This window comes from Lineus longissimus, chromosome 10 (genome assembly GCF_910592395.1).
Source record: "Lineus longissimus chromosome 10, tnLinLong1.2, whole genome shotgun sequence".
Taxonomy (NCBI): Eukaryota; Metazoa; Nemertea; class Pilidiophora; order Heteronemertea; family Lineidae; genus Lineus; species Lineus longissimus.
This window is the reverse complement of record NC_088317.1, coordinates 15,477,633-15,500,309: the sequence shown is the minus strand read 5'-3', so window position 1 is coordinate 15,500,309 and position 22,677 is coordinate 15,477,633. Positions and strand designations below refer to the sequence as shown.

The window sequence follows — 22,677 nt, the reverse complement described above, 5'->3', positions numbered from 1 at the left end:
TTGTTGAGGTACAGGATACCAGGGAGGCAATTTGAGCAAGCGGAGCATGTAATGGGGTTACATGTACTTGACAAAGCCACCGACATGACACAATTCAATCAGGTCAGACCTGTACATGAGACGCGGGTACTGTTTCAGATACAGCTGTTGTCGAGAGTGTCTCATATCTGGTATTTCTGACCAAGAGCAAAAACATGGGTATTCTACTGGTACTTTATTGACCAAGATACAAAGTTCAATGCACTTCTGCATTCGAGTTAGATATTAATTGCTCGACCATCAAACATGTTAAAGATTGTGATAAAGCCGCTGACTTCAGTGGATCTATCACATGCATTTTCTGCACAGGTTATATATGTAACAGTACAAGAGTTTTTCTTCCCTAACATGCCCAAGACAGGCTACCAGCCAAGGCTTAGGTGGCCAGTCTCCCCAAGAATAACTGCTGTAGTTACTATCATAAACCTCCACAGGAAATAAGTTACCTCCAAACGTTTTGCACCTCAAATTACTGTAAATTTAAACCTGATTCATTAATTCTATGAAGAGTTTAGTCACTAAAAGGAAAGTTTTTTATGAAAGCATCTCTGTGCACTTTTTGAAATGCCATCAAACCTAATACACTTCAGCTGTTATGCAACCCTAGCATCACTGAATGTGCTTCTTTTTTTGTTAAACCACTTTTTGCAGATCACGCATAATGCTAAAATCTTTTTAACATAGGTTTAACATGTTTAAGCACGCACTGTAACTAAACATGCTAAAAGCAGTAGGATATTTTTTAGGGCCAATATCATCCCCTTTTAAATCCGTTTTAAGAGTACAGTAATGGGTAGAGTGACAATTACACAACGTTAAAGCAAATTGGTTTCTTTGGAGCAGTTTTGGAAGCAATTTCAAAACAATGTTTAAGCAAATTAGTTTCTTTGAAGCCGTTTTGGAAGCAATTTCAATGGAAATGAGTTTTCAGATCAATGGTGACATAAAATTGACAATGAAAGCCAAGACATTGTCATCATTGCCAGTTGTTGCAGATTGATCGAAATCTTCCTGACAGATACAATTTGACTTTATTTCATCGGTTTGGGAACACACAAAGTTCTGATGGTTTGAAAAACGTACATGTAAGCAAAAGGTAAGCTTTACAGCTATTGATATTCAATTTTTCAAAACCCAGAAATGTCTTTGAAAAAACTATCAATCATGTCAAAAGGTTGGTAGTCTATTTTACCTGCCCGATATTGGTTGAAAGAACAAAGTGTATAACATTAGATAATTCAATAACCTTGCCCCTGTGCCCCTTTCAAATGTCTTTTAAAAGGCGAAGAGCTAGAATTGGTAAGTCGAGACAATACAGACTAGTCTAGTTACTAATTCGTTCCCAATCTTGCAGTCTGTAGCCTCTAAGCAATACATGAGCAGATTGAGAACAAAGTTAAAGTTTAACACATTCAGACCATAGTGCACAAAGTACACTCAGAACTGCATTACCCACAAATTTTAGGATAACCAAGTAAGCATGGTAAGTCCTTCTCTCAAATTGCATACTTTTCTGGTGTCCTCAACTGCACCCAGTTGAAAAGACGTTAACTGGAAAAGATACTAGAAGAGCTGCAAAACTCACAAAGTTTTGGGATAATCAAGTAAGGATGTCAAGGCCTACTGTATTCTCAAATTGCAGGCCTACATACTTGTCTGGTAGCATCAACACCACCTAGTTGAAAAGATGTAAACTGGAAAAGAGAGAAACTTTGCCACAGGTTTACCAACCAGAGAGTAAATGATGACTGAAAAGTAAGAGACATTCAACCACTAGATAATGCTTTTCTAATATCGTGCCCAAAATCTGGCCATAGACGTGATGAACCATTGAAATTATATTTTCTCTGAAGGATCAATATGTCCTAATGGCCAATACCTAACTGAATTTAGCCAGAAAATATTAATTTGGGAGCTGGCCAATGAAAATCATCTGCATGATTGGAGTTTTCATCAGGATGAGCATTTCAATATTGCCTCAATTAATTTGGTCGCGTTCTTGAATTTGCATCATGAATATTGGTATTTTCATTTAAAACAGTGCAGTATTTACTTTGCACTAGAGTCGCTGGGAAAACTAAAGGCGGGTCCAGCTTATTTACTGCAGGGTTGTGGGCGAGTCTGAGAGCAAGCATGGGTGCTTCAGATACTACAGATACTACAATTTAAAGAAATGAATATTCAGTGACTGATAAGAAACATTTCCAATCTCCAACCATCCCTAACTGGATGCAGAATCAGACAATTCAGTTCAAATTTCGGCAGAACATGGTGTTCATTCAAAGTCCACCAAGGAGTATTGATTGAGAACTTTTATACTTGAGATGGTCAACTGATATTCAAAGTGAACACATCTAGACACTGCAAATGTTTCCACATCGGACAAATGGATTAGAGGCCAAAATCTCCTCTGGGGACAATTAGATTGCAATTAGCTGAAATATGGCCAGAATGGTTACATCCGCAGATAGCATTCACTATTGGATAGGATTATGTGTTCGACAGAGATTAACTATTTCAGGCCCCTTAGGAATGAAATAGTGTGGTGGTGTAGCAGCTAGCCATCAAGAGATCCATGATTCCATACCCACTGTCAGCGTGAGACTCCAGGCATTTCGTCTCTTAGTCTAACTCGCCTCACTCCACCAAGGCATAAATGGATACCGGTCAGAAATGCTCAGCTTGTAGTGCTCGAGAAGCACTTCATCTGACATGTCTGAGTTCTACTGAAAGGTTTCAGGACAGACAGGGGCAAAAGTATATACTTGGATGACAACCTATATCGTACTTGATATCAGACACAAAACTTTCTTTTATTCATTAACCGGGTTTTTGTTGCTGATGTGCAATCCTGCCATCATTCAAAGAAAACCGGTACAAGTATTTGGGTCCGGTTCAAAAACCATCCAAATCCGTTTTAACACAAATACAGTAGTTCCTTCAGACTTTCACCACAGACTTGTTATAACCTAGAATATGGAAGGTTCCCTCACCATCAATCACATGTTATATTTCATTAGTGACGAAGATTCAAACGCTTTTCACAAATTTTTGTCTCGGGACGACTTAACTTCCATAATTGATGGATGGCATCAGTAGATTACTGATAATCTACACAGTGGGTGGCCAAAGAAGTTCGCTCTCACTAATGGCATTTGAGGATGGATATGCACATCATGTACAATGTACCATGTTCACAGAACTGTAAACATTCTATTGTATGCATGATTCCATAGTTAAATGTAACACCAATTTAAAATTTCTCCTCTCCAAAATGTCTGTATCCACCACCGGCGCACATACTTCACAGAACATTTTAGGAGGACGATAGTTGAAAGCATGACTTATTTCACTTTCCAATGACCTTCAGCATTCTGAAGGGCATGGACAGACACTCACATCTCATATTGCATGTGTGTTTTTGCCGAAGTATCTTTCATTACATACTTGAGTTATCGGAAAAGCAGTCAGCGAGTTGAAATCGATATTGAATTCAGACTGGACAGATGTCATGACCATCATAACCAACAGATTGTTGATGGTTCCCCAGGGTTGAAGATGTATTACTTGTCAAACCCAACAAAAATCATGAAAACTAACAGAGATCAGAGTGCTGAAAGCAATAACTGTCAATTTACACAGTTGACCTCTATGACCTTAAAAAGTAGGTCAAATCCACAACCCTGGATGTTATGTTGTGTATCCTTGTTAGATCAAGAGGTTTGGTAAGAATGGAACAAACAGCCAAGGCCTAATTCAAATATCAAGATTTTCATGCTTGGCCCCCTTGTGGCCAAAGGTGGAATCCCATGATGTCCATCGTAGATCTTCTCAAGATATTGACCTACTTAACACATCCCCCGAAGTTTAATAGAAAAATTCCCACCAATTAAGAGGCTATTATTGCCTCTGCAGGGTTGAGGACAAAATTAAGCGCCATTCATTTATTCAGGTAATTACATAGTGTTTCTGACGTTTAAATACAGTGGAACCTCCTTTAGAGGACACCTCTCTATCAAAGGCACCCTCTCTGTGATGGACACTGCATTTGGTCCCATATTCATCGTTTACATTGAAATTGAACTCTGTAATTAGGACACCTCTCAATTAAGGACAACATTTGTAGGTTCCAAGGGTGTCCCTGATAGCGAGGTTTTACTGTATTCTTGTTAGAATGTGTATATTCTTGTTGAAATCTCCTGCAGCCTTCAACCCAAGATTATGCGGCCTAAGCTATATCACCGGATTATAAACAAATTGGATCACGTAGAAGTACTTGGATGTGTTCAGCAATGAAGGTCACCAATTTCCGTCAAGATAACATTCCATAACAAAAGGACGATGTACGGCAAGCTGAGCTTTCAAGGCATAGAAGCTGCAGCATATGCATGTGAAGCTTTTCAGCAAAACCCGAAAATTTAAAATTTCTAAAATTTGATTTCTAATCTGTCGATAAAGAAATTCCTGTTCCAAGCACACTACCGTTCAGAAAATATTTTCAAACGCATCTTACGCCTTACGGGTAGTACATCCCAAGATCAATCTAAAAGGGGCATTGAATTTGTTTGAATAATTCATCTAGCGCTTCCAGGAGGCACAGTATAACATGTATAAGCCAATGCTTTTTGCACTGAAACCAGCATAAATTTTCTAAAATTTCAACTCAATTAACATCTTTTTGACTCCAAAACTTTTTTTCTTCAAAAATTTTCATATTGCACACAGCTATCTTCGTGAGAAGTGCAATGGAAATCTGGCACTTTACAGTAACTGAAAGATGAGGCATTAAATTAGCATCACTCACCCTCCTTGCTTAGTCCTGGACTTGAGGTAAACTTGGCAACATCCACGATCTTGACGGCAAACTGGTGCCCCGTGTCCTTGTGTATGCATCTTCGTACGACACTGAAGGGGCCTCTGCAAAATAAGAGATAATACAAGATTTAGACTTTGTTAAAGAGAGCAAAATCAGGCATTTGGGGTCTTTAGGCCAAGAACCATAGCGCAGGGTTTTTTCCATCCGATGATTCAGTGCCCTGGGGCAAAGGACCAACTTTGGAGACGATTTGAGATAAGGTGAAACTAAAAAAAAACTTGACGGCCAGTGACATCATCAATAGTATATTGTTAAGGATGTAATGGAGGCTGGCAAGTTGCATTCATAAACGAAAATAGCACACAAAATATTGATGAGAATATGGTACTTCGAAGAAATGAGCATCATTTCATACGAATTCGTTCACTGATCCGTCTCAAAATAACTACTGTATTTGGCTTATAGTCAGCGGGCACGTTTTTTATGCACATCAGTGCACTATAGTTAGCTACTAGGAAATTCGTTCCATTATCTTCTGCAATGGTAATTGCATGTATCAGTCGTAGGTTCCCAGGAAAAAATTTTCCACGACCCCCTCCCTGATTTGTCTTAGGTAATCACATGGGTTCCAGGTTCTTAGGAAGAAGATCTTGGTAGACATCTTTCGATTTATGATAGGGTTGTATCGATTAGTTTCCATGGTAACAACAATATTGTAAGATATCAGAAAGCGAAAATAAATTAGGTGGATCCAGGTCTTTAGACTGAAAATGAGAATGCTCAGCATAGCCACCTGACTATCGTGGACAATGAGAAGAGATGATTAGTTCGGCGATGAAAGCGGGATGAGAGTCTAAATCTCCCAGTTGATGGGCAGTAATCCGTGATCCTAGGGATATGTGATCAACATGTCCAAGGTTAACACTTAAAGACCGAGGCAACCTGCACATCTGTTGATGGTCCATTAGTGGCTATTCAATGAGGGGAGATGATTACAGACCAAAACCCGCTTATAGACTTGGGTGGAGAGAAGTGAGTAAGACAAAAGACCTGCCTACAGTCTCACGCTGACAGTGGGGATCGAACCACGGATCTCTTGACTGCCAGTCGAGAGTCCGAGTCAGAACACCACTGCAGCTTCTTAATGGTCCGCTCATGGCTATACAATGAGGCGAGATGATTAGTCTGTTGATGAGCAGGATGATAATCTTAATCTCCCATATGATGGGCAGTAATCCATGTTCCTTGGGAAATGCGATACAAGAATTAACGACTGGTGCACTCATGAATTCAACAGGTTGGAATATGTCGAAGGTTAACCTTTAGAGTCTGATTCAACTTGCATATCTCTAAGTGATACAATGAGAAGAGATGATTAGTTGGTAATGAGCAGGTTGGTACCATCTAAATATCTCAGTTGATTGGTAGTAATTCTAGGGAAATGTGGTACAAGAATAGACGGCTTGTGTATCGATGAATTCAAATGATTGGAAACATGTGGAATGTTGACTCTAAAAGGCCCAGTTTTCCCCCAACCTTCACATCAAAGCAATGCAATCTCAGATGGGCCTATCCCATGTGGTGTATCCTGAAAATTACAGAAATCATGCCACTTTTAAGAATGTCCATAAAACTTTGCCCCAAAGTTTTGGTCCCAACTGTCATGAACTTCGTTACACCATGTGGAGAGTTAACCTATGTTACAGAGAGGAGGCTTCTAGAAAACTGGAAATAAACAATATCTCTGATGACATTTAACCTACATGATTTTTTTCTGAAAGTCAAAGAAATGTTAATTTGCACAAAACATTAATTAGGAATGGACTTACCTAGGCAAGCCAGCATATGTGGGATGAAGACCTTTTAAGATGAAAAAGAATCATGGCTACTTAGCCCCTTTTAGATGAACCTTTTCCTTTGTCAGGCGAAATTGGATACTGCTATTATAAGTTCGAGAAGTTGGCTCATTCAAAACATCTCAGCCAATCAGTTTGACTGTCTGTATACACCCATGGCTATTATATTCCATGATACATCGATGGGTACCCTATAGCATTTCTATGTGCTCACAGCGATTATATTCACTACAAATACAACTCGTTAGGGATTCCTTCTGTAACGCCATTGTACATGTTGTAAGTGATATATTCGCTAGGGTTTTGAGACATGACTATAAAGACACTGTGCGTCGAATGTCAATTTCAAAGTTGAAATTTTATAGGAGTCACCCCTTACCAAAATTCTGCAAAATTCTTTTTATTTTTGTGGATTTCATGAATAACCTTGATTCAAAGAAAGATTATTTCATACGAAAAACGGGACGGAAGACATTTTGTAATCAGCAAAAATAAAACTTGCATAGCCATTTTTTTTTCAGAAATTTTTTGGCAAATTGCATAAATAAAGAGGCAAGGAAAGATTTCGGTTTACAGAACAGAAGAACCTCCATTAGGAACATCTCTACTAATATGAACCCTCTCTATTAGGGGCAGTGATTTTCCTTCAAAATGGATCATTTCTGTACTTTGAGTCCTCTGTAATCAGGACACATCCTAATTAAGGACATTATTTGTCAGTCGGAAGGCTGTCGTTTATAGAGAGGTTGTACTTTATCCAAGTCCATTGATAAGGGAGTTTTTATGTCAGGATTGTTACACAAGTAGAATGATCGCCAACTAATCCCCCTCTTGGCGCCAGTAAGTTCAGAGGCTCCTTTCATTTATATGCTATGGAGGCGGTGTAATTACAGGGGATTGTCCCCAAGAATATCAAGCCAGATAAGTCACGGGCATGAGAGGCTAATCCCAATGACTTCACCATGAAGAAGCAAGAGTTCTAAAGTGCTCATTAGTAAACATAGCCACATCTCGTAATGATGTTAAAACATTTGCATTGGGATCAAACACCATAGAGAAGATACAACTCAATGATGCCAGCTGAATGCAAATCTACGTAAACACGATTCAAACTTTTTCTACATGCAATTATTTTTCATCCCACCACTCTACGTGGACAGTGTTTTCTGCTTATCAGAAGTTGTGGCTGCTACTGTGAGATTCAGTTCAGCAAAGACTGACTTCACCAAATCTGAGTAGATGTGCACACAGCATTTATGTGTGGAGCAAGGCTAGAGGCAGAATGACCCAGCTGCGACACGTTAGATCAGTATTTACATTTCCTTTTCTAAAAACCTGGCCCACATTAAACTTCTCCGCTGAAAGAGTAAATCTGACTGACTTTACCACTGAGACCAGCGTCTTACAACACGTCCATTAGTAACCAGAGACACATCTCGTAATGATGTGAAAACCGTTTCATCAGGGATCAAACACCATGAGTTAAAACGAGGCATGCTGCATACAAATCAACACAAACATGTTGAAAGTGTCTTAAACTCTCTAGCGTGATTAACGTATGCATGACTTTCATTGCATGAAGGACAGGGGACTAGACATTCCGGTTGGTATGTCTTCACTTCACCCTAGGTGTCAGAGGGGATTTCAGTTGCAACCTTTAGCTCGAAACCTAGCCCCCCTCATCATATTTAGGGTACACCTAGACTTGTACCAGCGACAAAAAGCAGATTTACCGACAAATGTACCAATCATTTCAATCTCTTTAATTGTTTCAGTTAGACATCAGTTTAAACATGGCTCAAGAAATGATGAGAAAAGCGCAAACCAAAATGATACCTACTCTTCGACCTCCTCAACTTCCTCAGGCTCACTAAACTCCTCGACGGCTCGTATATGAACCTGCCAGCACTCCCCCTGCAGGAGGATATTCTCAACAGAATTCCCGGCAAGCGGGTCAAGTTTTTCTTCGTCAGTGATCTGAACGCCGGGCGGCCCGCCGATAATCACAACTACGGTTGTATCAGATTCGGAAGCGGCTTCCAATTCCATGATTGAGATTTCAAACGATTGACACAATTTTAAGAACGTCTTTTTTCGTATTTCCATAAGAAGTTTTCTAAGTTTAGATTTTGAAATTTTGTAGATCATGAAAATGTTTTGGTATTTCCCTTCATTATGCCATTTTCACATTATCTTACATCCATGATTAGAATCTGAACAGTTTTTGAGATTTACACTCCCATAGTCATGATAGTATAATATATTCTCAGACTGCTATCAACTGAAAAGCAAGCAAGGCAAAGGAATCGATCTTTATCAAAATTGGATCACTTCGTGTAGGGTAGTCAACCAAACAGTTTGCAAGAAAAAGATATTCACCAGAGACGAACAGAATTCCGATTTTCCTCGAGACCCGAAAAGATATCAGAGATCAACGATCAGACAGATTCACTCAACGGTTAGTTTCCATAAACAAATTGCATATCATCGGGGGAAAATTCAAAATCTGATGATACATTGTTAAAGTGCTACGCAGAGGCAAGAAACAGCAATTTGATGATAGCAAAGACCGATCAGGGAAGACCTCAAATTACGTCCAAAACCTTTGGCTTGTGCCTCAGGTTTTGGTCTACATCCTTCTGAAGTCTTAATGAGACAACCGCCAGCTCCTTAAGCAAAATATCAACTTTGGAAATGAATTCCACCAACCTTCCCGAACTTTCCACTACTGACCGAGCTTCCCAAACTATCCGCTAGCCACAGTCTGTTGCCATGGGACACAAGCAACAAAAGACACAGTGAAAGCCCCACATAACTGGATGATGAATGAGAGCACTGACCAAATATTTCTGTCAATATCACTGACTTACTCAGAGAGGGCAATGCTCGTGTGACCTACTGGATAGTCACTCCAATTGCGCATATCTAAGACTAGATAATCAATTACAACAGGATCAAAACAAAGCCCAAGCCAGAACATGACATTGTGACAATCTGACGACTTGCTGTTGCCAACCCATTGCCTATCCAAATTGAACTTGGTAAAATACATCGACCGACTAGGATTTTTTTTCTTCAAATTATATTTAAACATTTACATGTTTTAACAATTTGCTACATTTCACGGAATATTTCATGAACACTGATGAATGCAAGCTATTATGCACTTACATCAACACTTCCAAGATAACCTCCAATTATTTTACCAACCAACAATTCCTCACCCCAGCTACATCTCAGACATGTCAGAAGCATTTTAAATTGATTGGAAAAATGCTAGTAAATTGCAAAATTTCAACAATTGTAACATGTTTGAGCTTTTTTCTTCGAGCGCTGTGAAATTGATTGGGCAAATGTAAGCAAATTCTAACAACTTGCGGACATCTGAAGAATTCGGTGACAACTTCTTCAGCAATTTACGAATGTTGACTAATGATGTCGATCGATAATTGGTGAAATTGCCTTCATTGCAGCCTGTAGAAAAAATCCTCCAATCAAATGTCAACATAAATTGATTCCTACACTTCCAGCGTTTATATGAGAAATTCTAAATACTGATGAGTCAGCTAACTTTCGGGTGGGTCTAGTGGCTATAAGAACCATGTTTGGTTGTTAAGATTGGCTCGAATCAATAAGTATACATCTTTAACCTGAATTTAATGAATACGTGTCTACCATCGATCGCAGAATCTGACTCGATCTCAGACCTGGACATGTTTGAGGCAAAGATAGCTGCTGATATGGGTACAGGTTATGATAGGGTGGGATAATTCAAGTGAGAGGATGTTGCAAGGGGCAAACACCTGACAGTTTTCGGGTTTATTCCAAAGAGTATCTTTAACAAGTTATCAGGAGCAGGAAGTTTGATGATTGCTTCAAGCCTACTTGGATGTAAAGGGGAATACTGGATACTGAAAGGAGGCTTCAAGAAACTGGGCCATAGGAAGTCACCTGAAGTATTTTTGAGCTAGATTACTGAAAAAACCTTGTTAAATCCATGATGGTTGTCACAGCTGCCATCTTTGATAAGTGTAGAAATAGGGTTGTCAAATGGAAGATTCTTTATGTTGAGCCTTTGAGTGTTAGCTATTGTAACATCAACTAGGACATTTTAGGTCTACAGACACTAGTGGGCGATCTGTAATGCAATGTAGGAGGAAACTGGAGACCCCGTAGGAAACCTACACTGTCAGAGAGTCGCCCACTCTACATAAAGAGCTGAACCGACAGGGAGTCGAACCTATGACTTCAGAGGTGAAAGGCCCTGGCAATATTAATTCAAATATCAACTTATTTGGCAAAGAAAAGATGCACGGATATCCAAGTGTTATCCACACTTCCTGTAGAGGGCACTTGAGGAAGCAATTTTACCAATATTATGGGACTGCACTGCAACTTGCATCAACACCCGGAAAAAAAAGCCTCACTTGAAATGTTATTGATACCATCATGACCATGCATGTCGAGCCTGCTTATTATTTCCTCACTCCCCAACTCTGCAAAAGCATTCTATTTCCATCATAATGAAGAATGGAGTTATATTTTTTATAGATTATTAATTTGGTGGCAACCACATTCATTTGATGGCAAGCACGGAAGTCATTAGCGAATATGAAAACATGTTCTGATGCAATGAAGAGGACACGTTATATTACGTGATGGCTTAGTAGGTAAATTTACGCAAAACAGAAATTTCTGGTCATATGGTTGTTGCTTATGTTTCTGTTCAAAATTCGATTTTGAAATTCAATGATGAAATTCTTTTTTCAAAATAACCTCTCATTTTACATTGCGTGATTCTGCTAGTACCAGGGTAGGTTTACGTGTAGCTTGTCAAGATGTGCAAAATGGAAATTTGGTGTCATGTATTCTGATGATTACTGCTCCTGTGTTGGCTTCAAAATCAGCCTCTTGCACTTGTATTTTGAAATTCGACTGCTATAGATTTGATATTTTTACCAGATGTTTGCTGATTTTACAAGTTTAAAAGCTAAGATGAATTGAATTGAGTTTTTTTTTTATTCTGCCGGTTACTGCTCAACCTTTTGCTCAAAATTCAGTTTCTCTAATTTCATTCCACTGTTCCGGTAGTTATGCTTCTTGTGTCGAAAGATAATCTAATCTTGAGGAGTCAGAATGGAGCAGAGGATTAAATCGACATTCACACTTAAAATGTTATAGCTATCATACCATCAATTTGATACGAGTACTATACAAGAAGAGTCTGTTCATTCCCACACTTGTACAACATTTTATAATGACATGACTGACGACGACAGACATGAAGATAGATTTTTATAACTTTTTAATTAGTTGGTAAGCATGGCAGTCATTAGTCATGTTCATGTTTCAAACCACAGTGAAAATGTTTTCTGATGAGTTTAGTTTGCATTATATTACATGAAAACAAGCAAGTATAGATTATAAAATGTACTTAAAAACAAGGAATATGCTCAGTATGAAAATTTAAATTGTGCTTCGCTGCACATAAATTTTCAAATTATAGTTGCTCATGTTTTTACTCCTAATTCTCTGTCACAATTGAGTTATGGTAATTCCTTTTTAGCATGTTCAGCCTACGTGTTCCATTATATGATGCTGCTGATGTCAGCAGATAATAAGTTCGTAGGTGATGTCGTACAAAATAGAAATCGTGAATTCAGATGGAAATGAAATTGAAAAGTTTTTTCTCCTAATTCAGTTTCTTGAAACTGAGTTTCGTAATTCCATTCCAGAAGATATAAGCTTCTTGTATTGAACAGCTAATCTGATTCTGGGCAGTCAGAATGGCAAAGACGATAAGACTGATGTTTGAATGAACACTGGCTCCTGTCATATCTGTCAGAGGTCGTACCCGGAGGTCCATTCCTAGTGTGCCATGCCATATCTGACATGTCTGTGGCAGTAGGTTTGATTCCTAGTGTGCCACGCCATATCTGACATGTCTGAGGCAGTACGTTTGATTCCTAGTGTGCCAAGCCATATCTGACATGTCTGAGACAGTAGGTTTGATTCCTAGTGTGCCATGCCATATCTGACATGTCTGAGGCAGTAGGTTTGATTCCTAGTGTGCCATGCCATATCTGACATGTCTGAGGCAGTACGTTTGATTCCTAGTGTGCCAAGCCATATCTGACATGTCTGAGGCAGTAGGTTTGATTCCTAGTGTGCCAAGCCATATCTGACATGTCTGAGGCAGTAGGTTTGATTCCTAGTGTGCCATGCCATATCTGACATGTCTGAGGCAGTAGGTTTGATTCCTAGTGTGCCAAGCCATATCTGACATGTCTGAGGCAGTAGTTTGATTCCTAGTGTGCCAAGCCATATCTGACATGTCTGAGGCAGTACGTTTGATTCCTAGTGTGCCAAGCCATATCTGACATGTCTGAGGCAGTAGGTTTGATTCCTAATGTGCCAAGCCATATCTGACATGTCTGAGGCAGTACGTTTGATTCCTAGTGTGCCAAGCCATATCTGACATGTCTGAGGCAGTACGTTTGATTCCTAGTGTGCCAAGCCATATCTGACATGTCTGAGGCAGTAGTTTGATTCCTAGTGTGCCAAGCCATATCGGACATGTCTGAGGCAGTAGTTTGATTCCTAGTGTGCCACGCCATATCTGACATGTCTGAGGCAGTAGTTTGATTCCTAGTGTGCCAAGCCATATCTGACATGTCTGAGGCAGTAGGTTTGATTCCTAGTGTGCCAAGCCATATCTGACATGTCTGAGGCAGTAGGTTTGATTCCTAATGTGCCAAGCCATATCTGACATGTCTGAGGCAGTAGGTTTGATTCCTAGTGTGCCAAGCCATATATGACATGTCTGAGGCAGTAGGTTTGATTCCTAATGTGCCAAGCCATATCTGACATGTCTGAGGCAGTAAGTTTGATTCCTAGTGTGCCAAGCCATATCTGACATGTCTGAGGCAGTAAGTTTGATTCCTAGTGTGCCAAGCCATATCGGACATGTCTGAGGCAGTAGGTTTGATTCCTAGTGTGCCAAGCCATATCTGACATGTCTGAGGCAGTACGTTTGATTCCTAGTGTGCCAAGCCATATCTGACATGTCTGAGGCAGTAGGTTTGATTCCTAATGTGCCAAGCCATATCTGACATGTCTGAGGCAGTACGTTTGATTCCTAGTGTGCCAAGCCATATCGGACATGTCTGAGGCAGTACGTTTGATTCCTAGTGTGCCAAGCCATATCTGACATGTCTGAGGCAGTAGGTTTGATTCCTAATGTGCCAAGCCATATCTGACATGTCTGAGGCAGTACGTTTGATTCCTAGTGTGCCACGCCATATCTGACATGTCTGAGGCAGTAGGTTTGATTCCTAGTGTGCCAAGCCATATCTGACATGTCTGAGGCAGTAGTTTGATTCCTAGTGTGCCAAGCCATATCTGACATGTCTGAGGCAGTACGTTTGATTCCTAGTGTGCCAAGCCATATCTGACATGTCTGAGGCAGTAGGTTTGATTCCTAATGTGCCAAGCCATATCGGACATGTCTGAGGCAGTAGGTTTGATTCCTAGTGTGCCAAGCCATATCTGACATGTCTGAGGCAGTAGGTTTGATTCCTAATGTGCCAAGCCATATCTGACATGTCTGAGGCAGTACGTTTGATTCCTAGTGTGCCAAGCCATATCTGACATGTCTGAGGCAGTACGTTTGATTCCTAGTGTGCCAAGCCATATCTGACATGTCTGAGGCAGTAGGTTTGATTCCTAGTGTGCCAAGCCATATCTGACATGTCTGAGGCAGTACGTTTGATTCCTAATGTGCCAAGCCATATCGGACATGTCTGAGGCAGTAGGTTTGATTCCTAATGTGCCAAGCCATATCTGACATGTCTGAGGCAGTAGGTTTGATTCCTAGTGTGCCAAGCAATATCTGACATGTCTGAGGCAGTAGGTTTGATTCCTAATGTGCCAAGCCATATCTGACATGTCTGTGGCAGTAGGTTTGATTCCTAGTGTGCCAAGCCATATCTGACATGTCTGAGGCAGTACGTTTGATTCCTAATGTGCCAAGCCATATCTGACATGTCTGAGGCAGTACGTTTGATTCCTAGTGTGCCCAGCCATATCTGACATGTCTGAGGCAGTAGTTTGATTCCTAGTGTGCCAAGCCATATCGGACATGTCTGAGGCAGTAGGTTTGATTCCTAGTGTGCCAAGCCATATCTGACATGTCTGAGGCAGTAGGTTTGATTCCTTATGTGCCACGCCATATCTGACATGTCTGAGGCAGTACGTTTGATTCCTAATGTGCCACGCCATATCTGACATGTCTGAGGCAGTACGTTTGATTCCTAATGTGCCAAGCCATATCTGACATGTCTGAGGCAGTAGTTTGATTCCTAGTGTGCCAAGCCATATCGGACATGTCTGAGGCAGTAGGTTTGATTCCTAATGTGCCACGCCATATCTGACATGTCTGAGGCAGTACGTTTGATTCCTAATGTGCCACGCCATATCTGACATGTCTGAGGCAGTACGTTTGATTCCTAATGTGCCAAGCCATATCTGACATGTCTGAGGCAGTAGTTTGATTCCTAATGTGCCAAGCCATATCGGACATGTCTGAGGCAGTAGGTTTGATTCCTAGTGTGCCCAGCCATATTGGACATGTCTGAGGCAGTACGTTTGATTCCTAGTGTGCCCAGCCATATTGGACATGTCTGAGGCAGTACGTTTGATTCCTAATGTGCCAAGCCATATCGGACATGTCTGAGGCAGTAGGTTTGATTCCTAATGTGCCAAGCCATATCTGACATGTCTGAGGCAGTAGGTTTGATTCCTAGTGTGCCAAGCCATATCGGACATGTCTGAGGCAGTAGGTTTGATTCCTAGTGTGCCAAGCCATATCTGACATGTCTGAGGCAGTAGGTTTGATTCCTAATGTGCCAAGCCATATCTGACATGTCTGAGGCAGTAGGTTTGATTCCTAGTGTGCCAAGCCATATCTGACATGTCTGAGGCAGTACGTTTGATTCCTAGTGTGCCCAGCCATATTGGACATGTCTGAGGCAGTACGTTTGATTCCTAATGTGCCAAGCCATATCGGACATGTCTGAGGCAGTACGTTTGATTCCTAATGTGCGAAGCCATATCTGACATGTCTGAGGCAGTAGGTTTGATTCCTAGTGTGCCAAGCCATATCTGACATGTCTGAGGCAGTAGGTTTGATTCCTAATGTGCCAAGCCATATCTGACATGTCTGAGGCAGTACGTTTGATTCCTAGTGTGCCAAGCCATATCGGACATGTCTGAGGCAGTAGTTTGATTCCTAGTGTGCCAAGCCATATCTGACATGTCTGAGGCAGTAGGTTTGATTCCTAGTGTGCCAAGCCATATCTGACATGTCTGAGGCAGTAGGTTTGATTCCTAGTGTGCCCAGCCATATTGGACATGTCTGAGGCAGTACGTTTGATTCCTAATGTGCCAAGCCATATCGGACATGTCTGAGGCAGTAGGTTTGATTCCTAATGTGCCAAGCCATATCTGACATGTCTGAGGCAGTAGGTTTGATTCCTAGTGTGCCAAGCCATATCTGACATGTCTGAGGCAGTACGTTTGATTCCTAATGTGCCAAGCCATATCTGACATGTCTGAGGCAGTAGGTTTGATTCCTAGTGTGCCAAGCCATATCTGACATGTCTGAGGCAGTACGTTTGATTCCTAGTGTGCCCAGCCATATTGGACATGTCTGAGGCAGTACGTTTGATTCCTAGTGTGCCAAGCCATATCTGACATGTCTGAGGCAGTAGGTTTGATTCCTAATGTGCCAAGCCATATCGGACATGTCTGAGGCAGTACGTTTGATTCCTAATGTGCCCAGCCATATTGGACATGTCTGAGGCAGTACGTTTGATTCCTAGTGTGCCCAGCCATATTGGACATGTCTGAGGCAGTACGTTTGATTCCTAGTGTGCCCAGCCATATTGGACATGTCTGAGGCAGTAGGTTTGATTCCTAATGTGCCAAGCCATATCGGACATGTCTGAGGCAGTACGTTTGATTCCTAGTGTGCCCAGCCATATTGGACATGTCTGAGGCAGTACGTTTGATTCCTAATGTGCCAAGCCATATCGGACATGTCTGAGGCAGTACGTTTGATTCCTAGTGTGCCCAGCCATATTGGACATGTCTGAGGCAGTACGTTTGATTCCTAATGTGCCAAGCCATATCGGACATGTCTGAGGCAGTACGTTTGATTCCTAGTGTGCCCAGCCATATTGGACATGTCTGAGGCAGTACGTTTGATTCCTAGTGTGCCCAGCCATATTGGACATGTCTGAGGCAGTACGTTTGATTCCTAGTGTGCCCAGCCATATCGGACATGTCTGAGGCAGTACGTTTGATTCCTAGTGTGCCCAGCCATATTGGACATGTCTGAGGCAGTACGTTTGATTCCTAGTGTGCCAAGCCATATCGGACATGTCTGAGGCAGTAGGTTTGATTCCTAGTGTGCCAAGCCATATCTGACATGTCTGAGGCAGTATTGATTCATAGTGTGCCCTGCATCTGTGAATAATGGAAGTTGATGCTTGTAGGAGGAAACTGGAAGCTAGAGAAGAAGATTTTAAAGACAGAGTTCCATTCTCGGTCACATGTTCCCTTCAGCCAATAGGAGGACAGTTCTCAGGGGTTTGTGGCAGAACTTGAGAAGCAATCATGCACCCCCGATTTCTTCAGGATTTGTCACAGGAGGAATGTCTTGTCAGACTTCTCTTGAACAACTCACATGTTCTTTCCTTCAGACATTGAAAAAAAAAAACTCCTCCCTTCAATATCACAAGATCTGGACCTATCAAGAACCTGTCAACAACACCCAGCCTCGATCAACAAGACAAGACGTCTTTGCCTATTCATAGTCACAGATCGATAGGTTTAGAGAAAGTAACTCAGGCTGCTACACGTTGCTTTCCTATACTAACAACCATCATACAAACAGAAAGAAACTTGTTCACCGTTAAAGGGTTACGGCCTTCCTAATTACTGGTGGTTCAGGCAAATAGAAATGCAGTTTCACAATGCCGTAGTGCATACGAATGCATACGAATTTGAAATCTGAAACCTTGTATAGTATTTGTACATCTGTCTACACAGCGGCAATACTGAATTTTAAATTATAGTTTGCATTTATGCAATTGGAAGTTTTCAAATTCATTAACATTTTCAGCGAATGACATAGGCCATTAACATCAACATCAACAAGAACTGTCAGCTCAATATCCTCCATCATGCCAAACTTGACTTCCTTTGTCTACTCATTGACACCAGATATCAAAAGAACGCGACAATTTGCAGCCACTTCTGCAAGCGTCAACCCCTCCTACACACACAGCCAACATGTGTAAGCAAGTATTTCTCAACGGATTATCTGAACCCATTGAATAACTCTCTTCACACAGCAAGTGTTCCTCAGCAGAATATCAAGAACCAGAACAATCCTCTTCTGTCAAGAACACCCTACCGAAATAGGATTATCTCAACTGGTAACAAAAAGGGCCTCTCCAAATAGCAAGTCTTTCACAAATCAATATGAAGAGTCACAACCAATTTCTTCTCTCTAGAAAACATTACGATGCTTTCTCTATTCATTTGCGAAAGATATTGATACTACATGTAACACCAGTTCTTTTTAGACAACATCAACAAGTGCAGTCATCTTTCCCTATGCTATATCAAGAGTCAGAACCATCCTCTTCATCAAGAACACACAATGCTGCTTTTTCTATTGATCAGGAAAAAAATCACTAGTGTTCCTCTTGTATGTAAACGGGCACAAAAAACCCAGTCAAGCATTTCCAAATAGAACCAACCCTTTGATTTCCTAGAAGAGCTAACACCTTTCCGAATTCATTATCACCAGATACGCCATAAAGAAAGAAGTGTCAAACTGCTGACAGGCAACATAGTCCTAAGTCGCCACACCGCCTCCATAAAACACTGCACCCTTCCTCCAACACACCATCATGACCCAAGGGATATTCCAGTAACTGAAGAAAGCAACCAACCAATGAGAAGCTTGATGCGACAATCCTGTGTTGTTATATTGCCCACCTTGATCCACTGGATAAACACACTTTTACTCCTCTCTCTTAACACACTATCTCAACCCCAGGGGTGTAACATTAACATTTGCCCACCTTGATCCACTGGATAAACACACTTTTACTCCTCTCTCTTAACACACTATCTTGACCCCAGGGGTGTAACATTAACATTAGCCCACCTTGATCCACTGGATAAACACACTTTTACTCCTCTCTCTAAACACACTATCTCCACCCCAGGGGTATAACATTAACATTTGCCCACCTTGATCCACTGGATAAACACACTTTTACTCCTCTCTCTAAACACACTATCTCCACCCCAGGGGTATAACATTAACATTTGCCCACCCTGATCCACTGGATAAACACACTTTTACTCCTCTCTCTTAACACACTATCTCCACCCCAGGGGTGTAACATTAACATTTGCCCACCTTGATCCACTGGATAAACACACTTTTACTCCTCTCTCTAAACACACTATCTCCACCCCAGGGGTGTAACATTAACTGAAAAAAGCAACAAACCAATGACAGGCTCGACAGGCCTTGTCATGATACAGCCCACTTCAAATCACTCGACAAACACACTTTCACTCCTCCATCAAACACACCATCATGACCCCATGTTTACTGAAGAAGGCAACACACCAAAAAGAAGCTTGATATGACAGCCCTGTGTTGGTATATCACCCACCTCAAACCACTCGACAAACACGCTTTCATTCCTCCCTTTAACTCACTATCTTGACCTCAGGGGTGAGACATTAACTGAGAAGGCAACAACTCACTGACACCCGAGGCGGTTCTATGTATGTTATAATATCGCCAACCTCAAACCACTTGACAGACACACTTTCTCACATCCTGACCCCAAAAGATTTTGACAGGGCTGGCAGATTATGGGATGTGGTGAAAGATCTGGTTGTGTGGATGCAAGCAGAGTTTCCATTTTTCGACCATTACTTGGACTTCCTTATCTGTCAAAACGTCACTGGATAAAATCTCTCCTCATCCCAACAGATCAACTCAGAGCCAATTACTCTGACAACACATCACCTTTGCTATAACATTACCGTAGTATTCTTGTCAAATCAACCAAAAAACATATGACATTTGAGAATATAGTTCAAACATATCGGAAACACGTCAACCTCAAAAACAGATAACCAACTGCGGGAAATATTGTGTCAAATTAACCAAGATATGAAACTCTCTAGAAATTTTGTTTTAAACTAAAGAAAGCACTAAACCAAACCAGCAAATCCACAGCACTGAACCATGCTGTGAAACCAACCAAATGAGATGACACTCCCTTGAAATTAGGTTTCAAACTAAAGGAAGCACTGAACCAAACAAGTACATCCCAGAACAGAAACCATCCAGCAAAACCAACCAAACGAGATGACAGGCGCTAGCAATTTAGTATCAAACTAAAGAAAGCACTGAACCAAACGACCAATCCAAGCATAATCCCAGCCCAGAAACAATCGTGTCAAACCAACCAAATGAGATGACAGTCACACTCCCTAGAAATTTCATTCAACACCCTCTAGGGAGTAACTTTCGACACAAAGCAAAACAACAACATCCTAAACACAGAAAACATTCCTTCGGACCAAACACATGACATGCCTCCCTAACAAAAGCACCTCTAAAAGCACAATCTTTTAGATTTAACGCTGCATTTGACATAATGAATCCCACCTCTGCAAAAAAGAACATCACCCATCACATCGACACCAATGCTGAATTTTAAAAGCACTCGTAATGGAACCTCCCACACACCTTACAGCACTGATAACACGATTATTATGCATGCACTATTCTGACGCTACACTGAATCAAATTCCAATGGAAAGATGTACATATCCACGTAGAAGCCTAACTCGGAATCAAACGAGTGCACCATAATAGCGTAACGTTCCAAAATCAATGTGGCACAGCTGTATTCCAATGTGGATTTGAGTGCGAACATTCCCGAACAACCGCCATCTGCGAAATCGTTTGAAAACCTGTAACCTTCATCACAGCGTGTCAATGTGCACTACCATACAACTTGTGTGTCTCTATTGAGTTTTCTCATGAAATAGCCCAGCGTTACCATACATGACCGAAACAACACCAGCAATGAAGTCAGCATTAGAGTTCCGTACTCCGGTACGCTGTAGAATTTCGTTATATCGTTAGTCGTGGCAGGCGTGAAATAAGATTTATCCAGTATGATAGATCCACGTATCTGGGGACAGTGCCCGCCTCGGAGTCTGAGATACGTCATACATGCACAGCAATCCACCGTCAATTAATTTGGGAACATCCATCCATATGCTGCCTATACTGTTTACCGAAGCTTGCTGTCGGAGGCCCCTTCAATGCTAAATCATTTATACACAGATTGATGAATTATTTGGGACATCGCATGCTATCTGCATTAATCCCATCACACATTGTACCATGCTGAAGGAACGGAATGGCAAGCTTTTGGATCAGTTATCAAGTTTTCCAATTTTCAAACATGCACAAATATATTCTACCTGGTATTGTGATGAAAAGATCCAAAGTATTCAAATCGCAAACAGGTTTGAATCAAACAAAATCTATTACGAAATTATTACCAGAGACCTGGAGCACATTAATGTCTTCCCATGAAATTAAAGGGCTTAATGTTTCTTTAGAGTCAAGATTCAAAGTTTTCTAATCTATTTCGGTTTTCGGTTTTCGGTTTTCGGCACACTCAAACATATCACATCAGTTCTGCTCATCTATCCATCAATTCGGATCATAGAAGCACTGGCAAAGAAACAGGTGTCACTCTCTCATGTCCACACTATCTCGCTGGACAAAGTTGGTAGGTATACGTTCCCTTTTGAACCTCAAACTTCCCAAATTCAATTGGAAGGTTCACATTCCATTTGAGCCTGAACCAATCTAGCGTTGAAAGAATTGATCAAACATATCTAATCATTGCCAAATCAAGCTATCCAATTAACGAAAGAATTATCAATACACGCCTGGTTAAACTTCAACAGAACAGAGTAATGCCACAGACCTATCCAATTCAACTTCTACAGAATCCTTTCAAACGACTCGTAAATAAACAGTGGCAAGCTATCAAACCTTCCAACAGAATGATCGGTACTGTGACTGGCTAAAGCCATCCAACTACAATATTATAGAATTCCTCATCAACAGCACACCAGACGAAATAATCACGTTTTAGTGTTCAAGCCATCCAACTTCTATCGAATGCCTTGATGTGACAAGTACCCAACACAAAATCTCCATCCAGCCATTCCTTCGAAGAATTCTTGGTAAAGTTCGCCCAAAGCCAACGACAATAGAGTTTCTCATCAACACAGCCATGCCATTATATTTCAAAGGAAATATTTAATAGTTCGCCATGGGTCTATAAACCATCCCATCTCCCACCACATTTGCTTCCCACCTACTTTCATATTCCTTCCATTTACAAAGCAAGGCTTATCTGTCATGGAGGGAAAAAGTTATTTGATTATGGGAAAGTCTTGTTCCAAGTCTTTTTGTTCGTTCCCAGAAATCTGACTCAAAAGAAATTGTCTGAAGTCAAGCTCCCTGAAGTTTTCCGAGTCAGTTAAATCAGTTTGAAATATCTGGAATAAAGTTTTGGGTTCTGAAGACATACATCATGTACATGCAACTTTGCAATATTCCGACAGCCATTTTTATGAACACCTTAATTTTTTAATTTTGCATCAACTCGAAGACATGTTCAATAACTCACTAGGATGAAAATGTCCCTCCCTCATACGTGTATGTTTGAAGTGCTTTGTGACACCAGTTTTTTAAAACCAACTCCTCAACACGCAGTTGCTTCGCAGACCATCAACAGAATATGCCAATGCCAATATACCCATCAGCTTTTT

General features: G+C 40.9%; 1 protein-coding gene across 10 annotated transcripts in view; it reads right to left on the bottom strand.

Annotated features, from left to right (window-relative positions):
• LOC135494917 (peripheral plasma membrane protein CASK-like) overlaps positions 1-22,677 on the bottom strand; it is a 399,974-nt gene that overhangs the window by 264,062 nt on the left and 113,235 nt on the right. For 3 of the 10 annotated variants that reach the window (XM_064783248.1, XM_064783249.1, XM_064783251.1), the window contains exon 3: positions 4,844-4,956. In XM_064783248.1, the coding sequence (XP_064639318.1) occupies positions 4,844-4,956 (113 nt within the window). Of the gene's footprint in view, positions 1-4,843; positions 4,957-8,551; positions 8,993-19,472; positions 19,512-22,677 lie in introns of those variants that run through there. The other 7 variants (XM_064783243.1, XM_064783244.1, XM_064783253.1 and 4 more) reach the window with 5 other exon arrangements.